This window comes from Astyanax mexicanus, unplaced genomic scaffold (assembly GCF_023375975.1).
Source record: "Astyanax mexicanus isolate ESR-SI-001 unplaced genomic scaffold, AstMex3_surface scaffold_43, whole genome shotgun sequence".
Taxonomy (NCBI): domain Eukaryota; kingdom Metazoa; phylum Chordata; class Actinopteri; order Characiformes; family Acestrorhamphidae; genus Astyanax; species Astyanax mexicanus.
In genome coordinates this window covers 57,736-71,746 of record NW_026040053.1, presented here as the reverse complement: position 1 = coordinate 71,746, position 14,011 = coordinate 57,736, and the positions used below count along the sequence as shown (strand labels likewise).

Below are 14,011 nucleotides of genomic sequence, written 5' to 3'. Positions count from 1 at the left end.
CAGATGTGAAACGTGTACCTGTGGTTCTGTCGTTGGGTTCTAGCGTTGCTCCGGAAACAGCACACGGCCGAGCTGCACCTCGGAGACTTCCTGGTGTTCCTGCGGCGCGTCGTCTCTTCCAAAGCCATCCAGTCCAAGATGGCCTCGCCTAAATGGACTGAGGTTCTGCTGAACATCGCAGCTCAGAAATGCTGCTCAGGTGAGACTGTGTGTGACTGTGTGTGACTGTGTGTGACTGTGCGTAAAGATGCAAGACTGTGCTTGATGTGAGACTCTGCGTAAAGATGTGAGAGACTGTGTGTAAGACTGTGCAAAACTGCTTTTAAGACTGTGCGTGAGACTGTGCTTGAGACTTTGCATGAGACTGTGCGTGAAGATGTGAGACTCTGGGTGAAGATGCAAGATGCGTGAGAGTGTGCAAGACTGTGTGAGACTGCGTTAGACTTTGTGAAAATGAGTAAGAATCTGCGATAAGGTTTGAACTGCGTGAGACTGTGCGTGGGACTGTTTGAGACTCTGCATGAAGATGCGAGACAGTGTGAGACTGCGTGAAAAAATGCGAGACTGTGAGACTGTTTTTGAGACTGTGTGTGAGACTGCATTAGACTGTATATGAAGGTGAAAGACTCGGTGAGACTGTGCGAGACTGTTTTTGAGACTGTGTGAGACTGTGTGTGAGACTGCATTAGACTGTGTGTGAAAGTGAAAGACTCTGTGAGACTGTGTGAGACTGTTTTTGAGACTGTGTGAGACTGTATTAGACTGTGTGTGAAGGGGCAAGACTCTCGGTGAGACTTTGCGAGACTGTTTTTGAGACTGTGTGAGACTGCATTAGACTGTGTGTGAAGGGGCAAGACTCTCGGTGAGACTGTGTGAGACTGCGTGTGAGACTGTGTGAGACTGTGTGAGACTGCATTAGACTGTGTGTGAAAGTGAAAGACTGTGTAAAGCTGTGTAAAGCTTTGTGACTGAGTGAAGGTGCGAGACTGTGTGAGACTGTTTTTGAGACTGTGTGAGACTGCATTAGACTGTGTGTGAAGGGGCAAGACTCTCGGTGAGACTGTGTGAGACTGCGTGTGAGACTGCATTAGACTGTGTGTGAAAGTGAAAGACTGTGTAAAGCTTTGTGACTGAGTGAAGGTGCGAGACTGTGTGAGACTGCAAAGCTTTTTGAAACTGCAAGACAGCATTAGACTCTGTATGAAGGTACGATACTAGGGATGCAAATGATTAATCGACTTTAGATTAATTGTCGATCAAGAGGTTGCTCGAATAAAATGTATTACTCGCGATTAATCGCTAGAGGGCGCTACTGTAGTAACTTGAACAGAGCGTGAGAACGAGAGGTGAACACGACTCGCGGGAGACCAGGGTTGAAAACAAAATGAAGCGGGCGAAAATAAGTGCGGTGTGGGACCATTTCAACAGTGTTAATTTAGGCAAAGAAGTCAAATGTTCTCTGTGTAATGCGGTATTGAAATACAACAGTTCCACTAGCTCACTCAGTTATCATTTGAACACCGTCACAGTTTCACTGAGAGCGCGAGCGTGTGATGAGAGAAGGGCGGAGGACATTACAGAGAGGATATGCAGCATGATCAAGAGAGATTTGATGCCAATCAAGACAGTTGACGGTACAGGGTTTCAGGATCTCATTGCATTGAGGATTGTTGAGGATTTCCTAATTAATAGCCTAGATGCAGTTTCTTCATAATCTATAGGCTCAATAATAATCTGTTTGGCTCTCTATTTAATTTCTTCTATTCTTTTTTTTTTTTTTTTTAATATGTCTAATGGTACAAAAACGCAAAAACTGATTTTTATTTATTTCTTTTTTTAAATTAAAGAATGTATTTTCTTATACCATAAAAAGTCTGCTTTCTTTTCCTAATGCATAATTACTTGAGGAATATATAATATAATATAATACAATATAATTATCATAATATAATATATACTTTTTGAGCTCAGTGTTTAGCTGGTATTTTTAAAGGCCCTATTGAAACACTAAAATTCAGGTAAAAACGCCGCTTATCAATTAATCGAAAGTCGATCGATAAGATCAATCAACTAATGATTAACGAATTAATCGATAATTTGCATCCCTATACGATACTGTGGAGATTGTTTTTGGGGCTGCGCGTGAGACTGCGCGTGAGACTGCGCGTGAGACTGCGCGTGAGACTGCGCGTGAGACTGCGCGTGAGACTGCGTGGTAAGGAGCTGCTGCTGTGTTGTAGGAGTGCCGCTGGTGGGGAATTTGAGGACGAGGCTGTTGGCGCTGCACGTTTTGGAGGCGGTACTTCCTGCCTGTGAGAGCAGCGTCGAGGATCATCAGATGACCCAGGTAACATCACACACACACACACTGCACAGACACAAAAACACACACACACACACACACACACACACACACGCATTATTATAATAATTATTTATATAACTCATGAACATCGGCTGACGTTGATATATAAATGGTCAATGATTCTGATAATAATAATAATATTAATAATAATGTAATGGTGTGTGTGTGTGTGTGTGTGTGTGTGTGTGTCAGGTGGTGGACAGGCTGTTTGCTCTGTTGTCTGACTGCATGTGGGAAGCTCCGGTCGCTCAGGCTAAACACACCATCCAGCTGAAGGAGAGAGAACAGGAGCTCAAACTGCAGGTAAGAACCTTGGCACGCCCCCGTGAAATTAAAACACTAATAAATCCTTAAATGCTGGTGTTTGATTATTCAGGTAGTTTGATTATCAAGTATTGAGTATTGGTTGTTAATGTATAGTATTGAATATCAAGAGAATCACCGTATCGTGAAATCATCTGCATTTTTAGATGCCTTTTGATTAACACACCTACTCTTAACCGGAAACAACTGTCCACCCATATGACTGCATTGTGCACACATATATAACACTAAAAATGTCAGAGTGTATTATAGGAAACATTCACACAGTCTGGATGTTGGAGGAGTTTCTAAGATACCTGTGTGTGTTTTTATTTTACTATTTTTCTTACTTCTTTTCCAGGTAGATAACTTTCTGAAATGAATGATTGTCTAAGAAAATAAAGTTTTAAATTCTGTAGTTACTATAAAATATAATTTAAGTTGAATTGGAGTTTTAATAGAGTACAGTATCTCTCTAACACTTATCCAGTTACTAAGGTTTGAATCTGGGATCGAACCTGTTTCGTCAGGGTCACGCTCTAATACACTAACGCTGCCCCGTCTAGTGAATTGGGACACGGCCGGGAAAAAAATGCCCTTATAAGGAGAGAGAGAGACAGGGGAGGAATGTAAACAAAAGCTCAAAAGCTTTTTTTATTTTTTATTATCGTTTATTATAGTATTGTGAAGTTAAATGTATTTGTTTGTGTTTAATGAACACAGTGCTGCTATTACAATGTATACGCATCTCTCCCGCTCTTTCACACGTTGCAAGTCCCACCCACACTGAAACCTCATTGGCCAACTAAGCATGAGGAGATGCTAATCAGGATGCTCAGGATTTGTCAGTTTCTCACTTTGTGTGTGTGTGTCTTCCTCTCATGTCGTTTCTCTTTCTCTCTCTTGCACACATTCACACCATAACGACACGTCATTTTTATATTTTTTTATAGTCGACGATGACGATGACTATTATGCTGGCTAATCGTTGCTACGGTTACTACGACATTGTGTTGTGTGTCTGTCTTTCAGGGTGATGCAGAAGAAGAAGAGGAAAACTTACCCATCCAGGAAGTGACCTTTGACCCTGAGAAGGCCCAGTGCTGTGTGGTGGAGAGTGGGCAGGGTCTGACGCATGGCAGCGGGGGCAAAGGTTACGGGCTGGCGGCCACGGGCATCTCCTCAGGCTGCTACCAGTGGAAGGTACTACACTCAAGGTGTTCAGGTGTTCAGATTCAGGTGTTCCTGAATCTCCTCCGTCTTCACAGGTGTATGATTAATAAAAGCAGCTGAACATTAGTGAAAGAACGAGTCTCAGGCTCTCAGGAGCTCAGTGATAGGATACAGCACCTGTGAAACAAGGAGTCCAGTCGTGAAATTTACTCACTATTTACTACTAAATATTCCACAGCCAACTGTCAGTGATATTATAACACAGTGGAAGAGACTTGGAACGACAATAAAAATAACAGAGCGGGGTCAGCACTGGAGCTTCTCCATCAGCAGCCGGAGTCTGAGAGAGAGAGTACAGTAGTAGATTATGCTGTTTCTCCAGCATCAGCAGCCGGAGTCTGAGCGAGAGAGTACAGTAGTAGATTATGCTGTTTCTCCAGCATCAGCAGCCGGAGTCTGAGCGAGAGAGTACAGTAGTAGATTATGCTGTTTCTCCAGCATCAGCAGCCGGAGTCTGAGCGAGAGAGTACAGTAGTAGATTATGCTGTTTCTCCAGCATCAGCAGCCGGAGTCTGAGCGAGAGAGTACAGTAGTAGATTATGCTGTTTCTCCAGCATCAGCAGCCGGAGTCTGAGCGAGAGAGAGTACAGTAGTAGATTATGCTGTTTCTCCATCATCAGCAGCCGGAGTCTGAGCGAGAGAGTACAGTAGTAGATTATGCTGTTTCTCCAGCATCAGCAGCCGGAGTCTGAGCGAGAGAGTACAGTAGTAGATAATGCTGTTTCTCCATCATCAGCAGCCGGAGTCTGAGCGAGAGAGTACAGTAGTAGATTATGCTGTTTCTCCAGCATCAGCAGCCGGAGTCTGAGCGAGAGAGTACAGTAGTAGATTATGCTGTTTCTCCAGCATCAGCAGCCGGAGTCTGAGCGAGAGAGTACAGTAGTAGATTATGCTGTTTCTCCAGCATCAGCAGCCGGAGTCTGAGCGAGAGAGAGTACAGTAGTAGATTATGCTGTTTCTCCAGCATCAGCAGCCGGAGTCTGAGTGAGAGTACAGTAGTAGATTATGCTGTTTCTCCGGCATCAGCAGCCGGAGTCTGAGCGAGAGAGTACAGTAGTAGATTATGCTGTTTCTCCAGCATCAGCAGCCGGAGTCTGAGCGAGAGAGAGAGTACAGTAGTAGATTATGCTGTTTCTCCAGCCTCAGCAGTCGGAGTCTGAGAGAGAGTACAGTAGTAGATTATGCTGTTTCTCCAGCATCAGCAGCCGGAGTCTGAGCGAGAGAGTACAGTAGTAGATTATGCTGTTTCTCCAGCATCAGCAGCCGGAGTCTGAGCGAGAGAGTACAGTAGTAGATAATGCTGTTTCTCCATCATCAGCAGCCGGAGTCTGAGCGAGAGAGTACAGTAGTAGATTATGCTGTTTCTCCAGCATCAGCAGCCGGAGTCTGAGCGAGAGAGTACAGTAGTAGATTATGCTGTTTCTCCAGCATCAGCAGCCGGAGTCTGAGCGAGAGAGTACAGTAGTAGATTATGCTGTTTCTCCAGCATCAGCAGCCGGAGTCTGAGCGAGAGAGAGTACAGTAGTAGATTATGCTGTTTCTCCAGCATCAGCAGCCGGAGTCTGAGTGAGAGTACAGTAGTAGATTATGCTGTTTCTCCGGCATCAGCAGCCGGAGTCTGAGCGAGAGAGTACAGTAGTAGATTATGCTGTTTCTCCAGCATCAGCAGCCGGAGTCTGAGCGAGAGAGAGAGTACAGTAGTAGATTATGCTGTTTCTCCAGCCTCAGCAGTCGGAGTCTGAGAGAGAGTACAGTAGTAGATTATGCTGTTTCTCCAGCATCAGCAGTCGGAGTCTGAGAGAGAGTACAGTAGGTCATGCTTATTCTCTCTAGGCGGGTACAGTAGGTGGCGCTCTCTCCCCTTAACATTCCTATAGTAATGCTGGTTTGTACAGGCATCTTTTAGCTGATTTATCAGAGCTGGGGATCTGGCGCTTTCCTTCAAGTGTTGGTGCTGTGATTATGCTTAGATATTCTGCACTGATTGGTGGCCATTAGAAAAGAGGCGGAGTCTGTGATGGGAAAGTTTATATGAATGGGTTTTGGGTAATTAAGAAGAGAAAATGGGGTAAAATTAGATACAAAAAGCTAAATTATTTCAGATGTTTAATGTGCACTGTGTTTTCTCTCAGTTCTACATAGTGAAGGAGAATCGTGGGAATGAAGGGACCTGTGTGGGCGTGTCCCGCTGGCCCGTGCACGACTTTAACCATCGCACCACCGCTGACATGTGGCTGTACCGGGCCTACAGCGGCAACCTGTACCACAACGGAGAGCAGACGCTAACGCTGTCCAGCTACACACAGGGAGACTACATCACCTGCGTCCTTGATATGGAGGCTCGAACCGTGTCCTTCGGTAAAAACGGAGAGGTGAGCTGAACCTGTACACGCCTTAAATTCAGAGTTTATCATTATTTAAAATGTTCTTTATTGTAGATTAATACTAAACTCATCCAAACTATGAAGAAAAACATATTCAATTATGTTTTATATTTTACATTCTTCAGCTTTGAGGTGGAGTCACCTGGAATTCAGGCTTTCAGTTAACAGCTGTGCTGCAGCTATCGATTATTTTAATAATCGAGTACTCTACTGAAAAATCGATTCGATTAATCGAGTAATCGGATAAAACATATATAAACAATTTTCTTGTCTAAAAAAAAAAAATTAAATGGACAAGAGAAAACAAAAAATTTCACTTGATAAGAATGCCCAATTAGTTTAATTTTTTAATTCACAACATATGTTTCCACACTGCAAACACAAATATGAATAAATAAAACACAAAATAGACATTAATAAATACCACAAGTAATAATTTAATAATTATTATTTTATAAGTTTTTAGGATTTCTTGTAAGTATCGGAAATATATTTCTGAGGGCATTAATCAATAAAAAAAGCATAAACATTAGCTTAATGTTGTGCATCTTAGCTTCTGAACAGCAGAGACGTTGCCAGTTCTGCCAGTTTTGGATAAACGTGCTGCACTCTTTTGTTTTACCACCAAGTCAGTGAATTCTACTTTTTGGACAGAGGGATGTCCTTCCAAAAATATATCAAAACCTGTGGTATAATTCTATTTAAAAAGTATTAAAAATATATATGTGTTTTTTGTCGTTTATTTAGATTTTACACTACTCAGATCTAATTAATTGACATAACTAAGACCAAACGATATAATACAGTAAGTTCATGGTCGTGTATTTTCCGACCAGAGTAACTTTAGCTCAGATAACTTTAACATATTTATTGTGTATATGTTTAACTCCACAGCGCGGAGTTTACTGATTATATAAAGCCTTTATTAAGTCTAGAACTCGTCTCTGTTGTAATAAACTAATCACACACACATTATACAGTACTAATAATAATCAGAACTCCACAGCGCTGTCGTTCTGTTATTAAGGTACATTAATGTTAATCTCATTGATTTATTATAAGTTAAATTTAACTTCTCTCCCCTCTAAAAACCTCCGCCTCCTCCTTTACTTCCTGCTTCCTGTTTGTGGGTGACCTAATGCTAAGCACTGTTTCACATTAAAAGTCCCCTCTAAATTCTGTGCTCTGCTTTTTAAAATTAATTAAACGGTTCCTTGGGGCACAGAAAATTAATTGATCAATTTTTCGAGTAATTTATCGAGTAACTCCAATTACTTTAGTAATCGCTTCACCCCTAGTTAACAGCTGTGCTGAACTCATCAAGAGTTAATTACTTGAATTTCTTGTCTCTTAATAAAGTGTTTGAGAGCATCAGTTAAAGTAAAGTAGTGAAGAGGTAGAGTTACAGGTATACAGTGAATAGTGAATATTTCAGTAATGTTCTAATCCAGGTTATGAGAAGAAACAACTACTCAACTAAATAAAGAAACAAATACTTTAAGAAGAAATGAAGATCAGTCAATCCAAAAATATATGTTTCAAGAACTTTCAAAGTATCCTCAAGTGCAGCCACCGCAAAGGCCATCCAAAATAATATAATGATGAAACTGGCACTCATCAGTTTCCTCTGTTGTACAGGATAAGTTAATCAGAGTTTCCAGCCTCAGAAATCACAAGTTAACAAACAGCTCCCCAGACAAGAGTATCTAAATACTTCACAGAGTATTTAGGTTTGTTTAACACTGTTTTTAAGTTACTACATGATTCACTATGAGTTCCTTTATAATCTGATAGATCACTATTCATTTACTGAGGCCCCGTCCACACGAACCCGGGTATTTTTAAAAATGGAGGTTTTTACGTTTTGGCCTTCCGTCCACACGAAAACGGCGAAAACCTTTGTTTTTGTTTTTTGTTTACGAGCTGGAGGGGACTATTTTCGGCGCATCAACAGTGAACTCCGGCCGTTTAAAGCATTTTTACACCCAGCTGATCCAACTAATGAACTACTGCCCTCTCTGACTGAACAGAGCGGAATTACCCAATACCAGCTTTAAACGCTGGAACACGTTTTACCCGTGTAGCTGAGAGCAGTGATCGTGGCGTGTTCATCTGTTCTACACAACACCTCTATCAGTATGAGCTTTAATTATACTGATCCAACACCACCCTGAATACACCAGCAAACTCAAAATACATCATATAACTTACTGTTACTGGAGCTCCTCATCCAGCCAGTTTCCTCCCCCATCTCTCTGGATTTTACAGCGGGTCAGTAGTGATTTGTTTATAGATTCTGATCAATTTTATTATGCAGTTTGGTGTTTGTTTCTCGTTGTTTAGTACATTAAGCCACGTTAAGATTCGTACTGAAACAGGGACTTGGCACTTGGATTGGTTCGTTTCTCTCTGCAATGTGTGGATTAATAACATGTTCACAGCTTAATTTAACATGACTCTCACATTACCGAACACAGCGGAGGTAACGTTACTAAAATGCGCTGTGTGCAGTTTTTTCCGATCCTCCTGTCCGGAGGTACAGACCCTACCGCGAATGGTAAAAAAAAATTGGTGGGACAATTAAAAAATTAAGTAGTTGTTGCTGAGGAGTGACGAGAAAACGTCCAAGTGTCTAGAGAATCGCTGTTCACTTCAGCGGACGGAGATATTTCTGAAAACGGAGACAAAAACTTCCGTTTTTAAAAATATCTGGCTTCGTGTGGACGGGGCCTGAATGTAGGAAAAGTGGTATGAGATGTGTCTCAGTCTCAGTATAGTAAATGATATTGTGTTTATTGATTGGTTGATCTGCTGCAGGAGCCGAAGCTGGCGTTTGAGGACGTGGACGCTGCAGAGCTGTACCCCTGCGTGATGTTCTACAGCAGTAATCCTGGAGAAAAGGTGAGGCCTGTTCACCTGAGTGCAGGGATGTGCTGATTCAGTCAGATACACACATTTCTAATAGATCAGGTTTTAGCAGTGCTGCCAGAAAAATAACATTTTCACTTATTTTGCCACTTTTTTCACCATTGCAATAATTAAGTAGCTAAAATTTTCATTTTAAATGAAAATGAATTACAGAATCGTATGGAGGACCAAAAATGACATAAGAATAAATAAATATACCATATTTGCACTACTGTTATACGGGTTCTATTTATACTGTCATTCCATCTCAATCACCATCAATATTGCACTGCTGTCTTTCGTCTTACGTATGTTTAGTCTGTCTTGTTGTTTTGTACATTTAGTGTCTCCCACTCTTTTTTTATTATATCTATTTTCTGTACTTGCTGTAAATTTGGGAAGGAGAGTAACGTCATTTCAGTTCTCTGTATGTCCTGTACATATGCAGTACTGACAATAAAACTACCTAACTTGACTTGACTTGACATAAATGCACATATAAATGTATAAATAAATAAATATATAAGTAAATAAATGAATAAATAAATGTATAAATAAATAAATAAATATATTAATAAATAAATTAATAAATAAATGTTCAAATAAATAAATATATAAACAAATGCACATATAAATGTATAAATAAATAATATATAAATGAATGCACATATAAATTATAAATAAACACACGCATAAAAAAATGTATATGTAAATAAGTAAATTAATAAATACATTTCTTATTTATTGATTTTTACATGTATTTATTTATTCATTTACATGTGCATTTATTTATTTCAACATTTTTATTTATTCATTTATTTATTTTAACATTTCTACATTTATTTATTCCATTTCTTCATGTATTTATTTATTTATTTCTGTACTTCTGCGTTTGTATGGTAATTAGGTAGGCGGTCCTATCCTCGCTCTAAAGCAGGATTGGTTGCAGCGAGCCACTGTTCTGCTGTGTGTCCCGGCGCGCGAGCATACATGAAGAAATGTGGAAATAAATCAATAAATATATAAATCAATAAATAAGAAATGTATTTATTAATTTATTTATTTACCTATACAATTATTTATGCGTGTGTTTGATTTATATATTGATTTATTTATTTAATCATTTATATGTGCATTTAATTATTTATTCACTTATTTATTTAAATTTTATTCATTTATTGATTTATATATTTATCTATTTCTACATTTACAGTCATGAAAAAGTTTGGGCCCCCCTATTAATCTTAATCATTTTTAGTTGTAAATATTTGGGTGTTTGTAGCAGTCATTTCAGTTTGATATATCTAATAACTGATGGACACAGTAATATTTCAGGATTGAAATGAGGTTTATTGTACTAACAGAAAATGTGCAATATGCATTAAACCAAAATTTGACCGGTGCAAAAGTATGTGCACCCTTATCATTTTATTGATTTGAATACTCCTAACTACTTTTTACTGACTTACTGAAGCACAAAATTGGTTTGGTAAACTCATTGAGGTTTGAACTTCATAGCCAGGTGTATCCAATCATGAGAAAAGGTATTTAAGGTGGCCAATTGCAAGTTGTTCTCCTATTTGAATCTCCTCTGAAGAGTGGCATCATGGGCTCATCAAAACAACTCTCAAATGATCTAAAAACAAAGATTGTTCAACATAGTTGTTCAGGGGAAGATACAAAAAGTTGTCTCAGAGATGCTGCAGCTCTTTGGAGGTGGTCTGTGGATTGTCCTTGACTGTTCTTCTATATATATATTACATTAAACTGTGATAAACCTTTGGAAAAAATGTAATGTGTGTAAAGTTTGGACACCCCGGCACATGTACTCGACCGCTTAGAAACACCTTAGCAACCACTTGGATTACCCTAGCAACTGCCTAGCAACCAGTAAGAAACAACTTAGCGCAACCACTTCAGAAATAGTAGCAACTGCCTAGCAACCAGTTCACAACAGCTTAGCAACAACTTGGATTACCTTAGCAATGGCCTAGCAACTCCTTAATAACTACTTTAGATATGATAGCAACTGCCTAGCAACTACTTGGAATACCTTAGCAATGGCCTATCAACCATTTAGAAACACCTTAGCAACCACTTTAGAAATGATAACAACTGCCTAGCAACCATTTTTACGCTGCAGCTTTTACTAACGTTAGCATTTCTCTCTAGATCTTTCTATACCTACAAATCTGGGGGAAAGAAATTAAAAGAGAGCTCTTAAAAATGATGAGTTTCTTTGATTTTATCAAATTAAAAACCTCTGGAATATAATCAAGAGGAAGATGGATGATCACAAACCATCAAACCACCAAACTGAACTGCTTGAATTTTTACACCAGGAGTAAAGCAGCATAAAGTTATCCAAAAGCAGTGTGTAAGACTGGTGGAGGAGAACATGATGCCAAGATGCATGAAAAAAACTGTGATTAAAAACCAGGATTATTCCACCAAATATTGATTATTTCTGAACTCTTAAAACTTTATGAATATGAACTTGTTTTCTTTGCATTATTCGAGGTCTGAAAGTTCTGCATCTTTTTTGTTATTTCAGTCATTTCTCATTTTCTGTAAATAAATGCTCTAAATGAGAATATTTTTATTTGTAATTTGGGAGAAATGTTGTCTGTAGTTTATGGAATAAAACAACAATGTTCATTTTACTCAAACATAAACCTATAAATAGAACTAGAATAGTACTTGAGTAATCATTTCACTAGGGACTCCGCCCCTAATCTGATTGATCTCTTCTTCTCCAGGTGAAAATCTGTGATATGCAAATGAGAGGAACCCCTCGTGACCTCCTGCCGGGAGACCCGATCTGCAGCCCGGTGGCCACGGTTCTGGCCGAAGCCACGTCTCAGCTGATCCGGATCCTGCACCGCTCCGACCGCTGGACCCAAACCATTAACCGCAGCATCCTGCAGCGCCTGCAGCACATCCGCAGCTGCCTGCGCGACGGTGGCCTGCCACCGGGGGGCGCCAGGCTGCGCAAGAGCCGCTCGGCGCAGAGCCGCGAGGAGCAGGACGAGCGGGACGAGGAGCGGGACGAGGAGAGGGGGCGGAGCCGGCACTGCTCGGTGGAGCTGTCGGAGGGTCACCTGCGCACCCTGTGTGGACAGGTGTGGCCCGTGCTGGCCGTGATCGGGGGGACGGACGGCGGGCTCCGGGTCGGGGGGCGCTGCGTTCACAAGCAGACCGGGAGACACGCCACCCTGCTGGGGGTGGTGAAGGAGGGAAGCACCTCGGCTAAAGTGCAGTGGGACGAGGCGGAAATCACCATCAGGTAAAACACACCTCATAAATACATACATACATATATATACATACAGGGGTCGGACAATGAAACTGAAGCACCTGTCATCATTTTAGTGGGATTTTAGGTTTCATGGCTAAATTGGAGCAGCCTGGTGTTCAATCTTCATTAATTGCACATTGCACCAGTAAGAGCAGAGTGTGAAGGTTCAATTAGCAGGGTAAGAGCACAGTTCTGCTCTAAATATTGCAATGCACACAACATTATGGGAGACATACCAGAGTTCAAAAGAGGACAAATTGTTGGTGCACGTCTTGCTGGAGCATCTGTGACCAAGACAGCAAGTCTTTGTGATGCATCAAGAGCCACGGTATCCAGGGTAATGTCAGCATACCACCAAGAAGCACCAACCACATCCAACAGGATTAACTGTGGACGCTGTAAGAGGAAGCTGTCTGAAAGGGATGTTCGGGTGCTAACCCGGATTGTATCCAAACAACATAAAACCACGGCTGATCAAATCACGCAGAATTCAATGTGCACCTCAACTCTCCTGTTTCCACCAGAACTGTCCGTCACCACAAGCAATTATTGTGCTCTAAAACCAGCTGTTTCAGTTTCATTCTCCTACCCATGTACTTACATACAGGTGTGGGTTATTGATTAGATATTAGAAATTCAAAATCAGTTTTCTAAAGGTGGATGGATACAGTCACTCGCGTGATTACTCACGTTAATCCAGGGGTCCTATTTTACTGATCTATAGACGAGCCATCAACCGTGCAGCACCGTTCAGCACCGTGCAGCTTGATTTAGGGGAGGGCATGTGAGTGTGTCTTTGCTATCATAACGGCAGGAAAAGTAGTACGCCTAACATAGTTTAAAACACAGTGCAAAAGGTATGTACTAATTCTCTTAATTAATAAATCATGGGGAATGATTATGATCAAGAGACACTCTAAGAGTCAGGTGAGCTCTGAATTTGGTGGATTGCTATTGTAACGGTGCAGCTACCTGGACGTGTTCAACAAACTCTTCTCAGCAGAGGAAACTGAGCTGCTGGTTGACGCTGTGAAGGAGCTCCAGCAGCTCATTTACGGGAACAGCAATGTTATTTTATTTACTATTCTGTTTATTGTTGATGTAAAAGTTGGGCTTGTTCCGAGATAGCAAGTAACGTCTGACTGTTGGCTGCTGTCAGGGTTTAAATCAGTCAGTGGAGCTCCTGTGTTTTCTGTTACCAAGATAAACAAGATAAAACTCCAGAAATGTACCTGAACACACCTCCTTTCCAGAACACCACGCCCATCAGTGTAGATATATTCAGAAGCTCTGCTGCTGTTTAAACCAGGCAGGAGGAAGGAGTGAATATAGACTGTTATTAGGGTATAAGATAGCAATGAATATCATGACTAACCTTATGCAGGATGTATTATAAGACCCCATTTTTTTAAGCGTTTTAAATTGTGATTATTTTTTAATATTTTTTGAAGTATTATGGGTGTTTTTAGGACTGTGTCTGTTTTGTATCTCTATGCTGTTTATAATCTTATAATCCAGCTT

General features: G+C 40.7%; 1 protein-coding gene and 1 long non-coding RNA gene across 6 annotated transcripts in view; both read left to right on the top strand.

Moving 5' to 3' along the window:
* herc1 (HECT and RLD domain containing E3 ubiquitin protein ligase family member 1) overlaps positions 1-14,011 on the top strand; it is a 110,927-nt gene that overhangs the window by 44,586 nt on the left and 52,330 nt on the right. For all 5 annotated transcript variants that reach the window (XM_049473670.1, XM_049473669.1, XM_049473668.1 and 2 more), the window contains exons 31-37: positions 44-199; positions 2,241-2,347; positions 2,558-2,668; positions 3,701-3,871; positions 6,034-6,273; positions 9,103-9,186; positions 11,952-12,478. In XM_049473670.1, coding sequence (XP_049329627.1) covers positions 44-199; positions 2,241-2,347; positions 2,558-2,668; positions 3,701-3,871; positions 6,034-6,273; positions 9,103-9,186; positions 11,952-12,478 — 1,396 coding nt within the window. The remainder of the gene's footprint in view (positions 1-43; positions 200-2,240; positions 2,348-2,557; positions 2,669-3,700; positions 3,872-6,033; positions 6,274-9,102; positions 9,187-11,951; positions 12,479-14,011) is intronic.
* LOC125795223 (uncharacterized) lies at positions 206-1,834 on the top strand. The gene is made up of 3 exons (XR_007434235.1): positions 206-702; positions 775-978; positions 1,141-1,834. It is a non-coding gene; the product is annotated as an uncharacterized LOC125795223 (long non-coding RNA).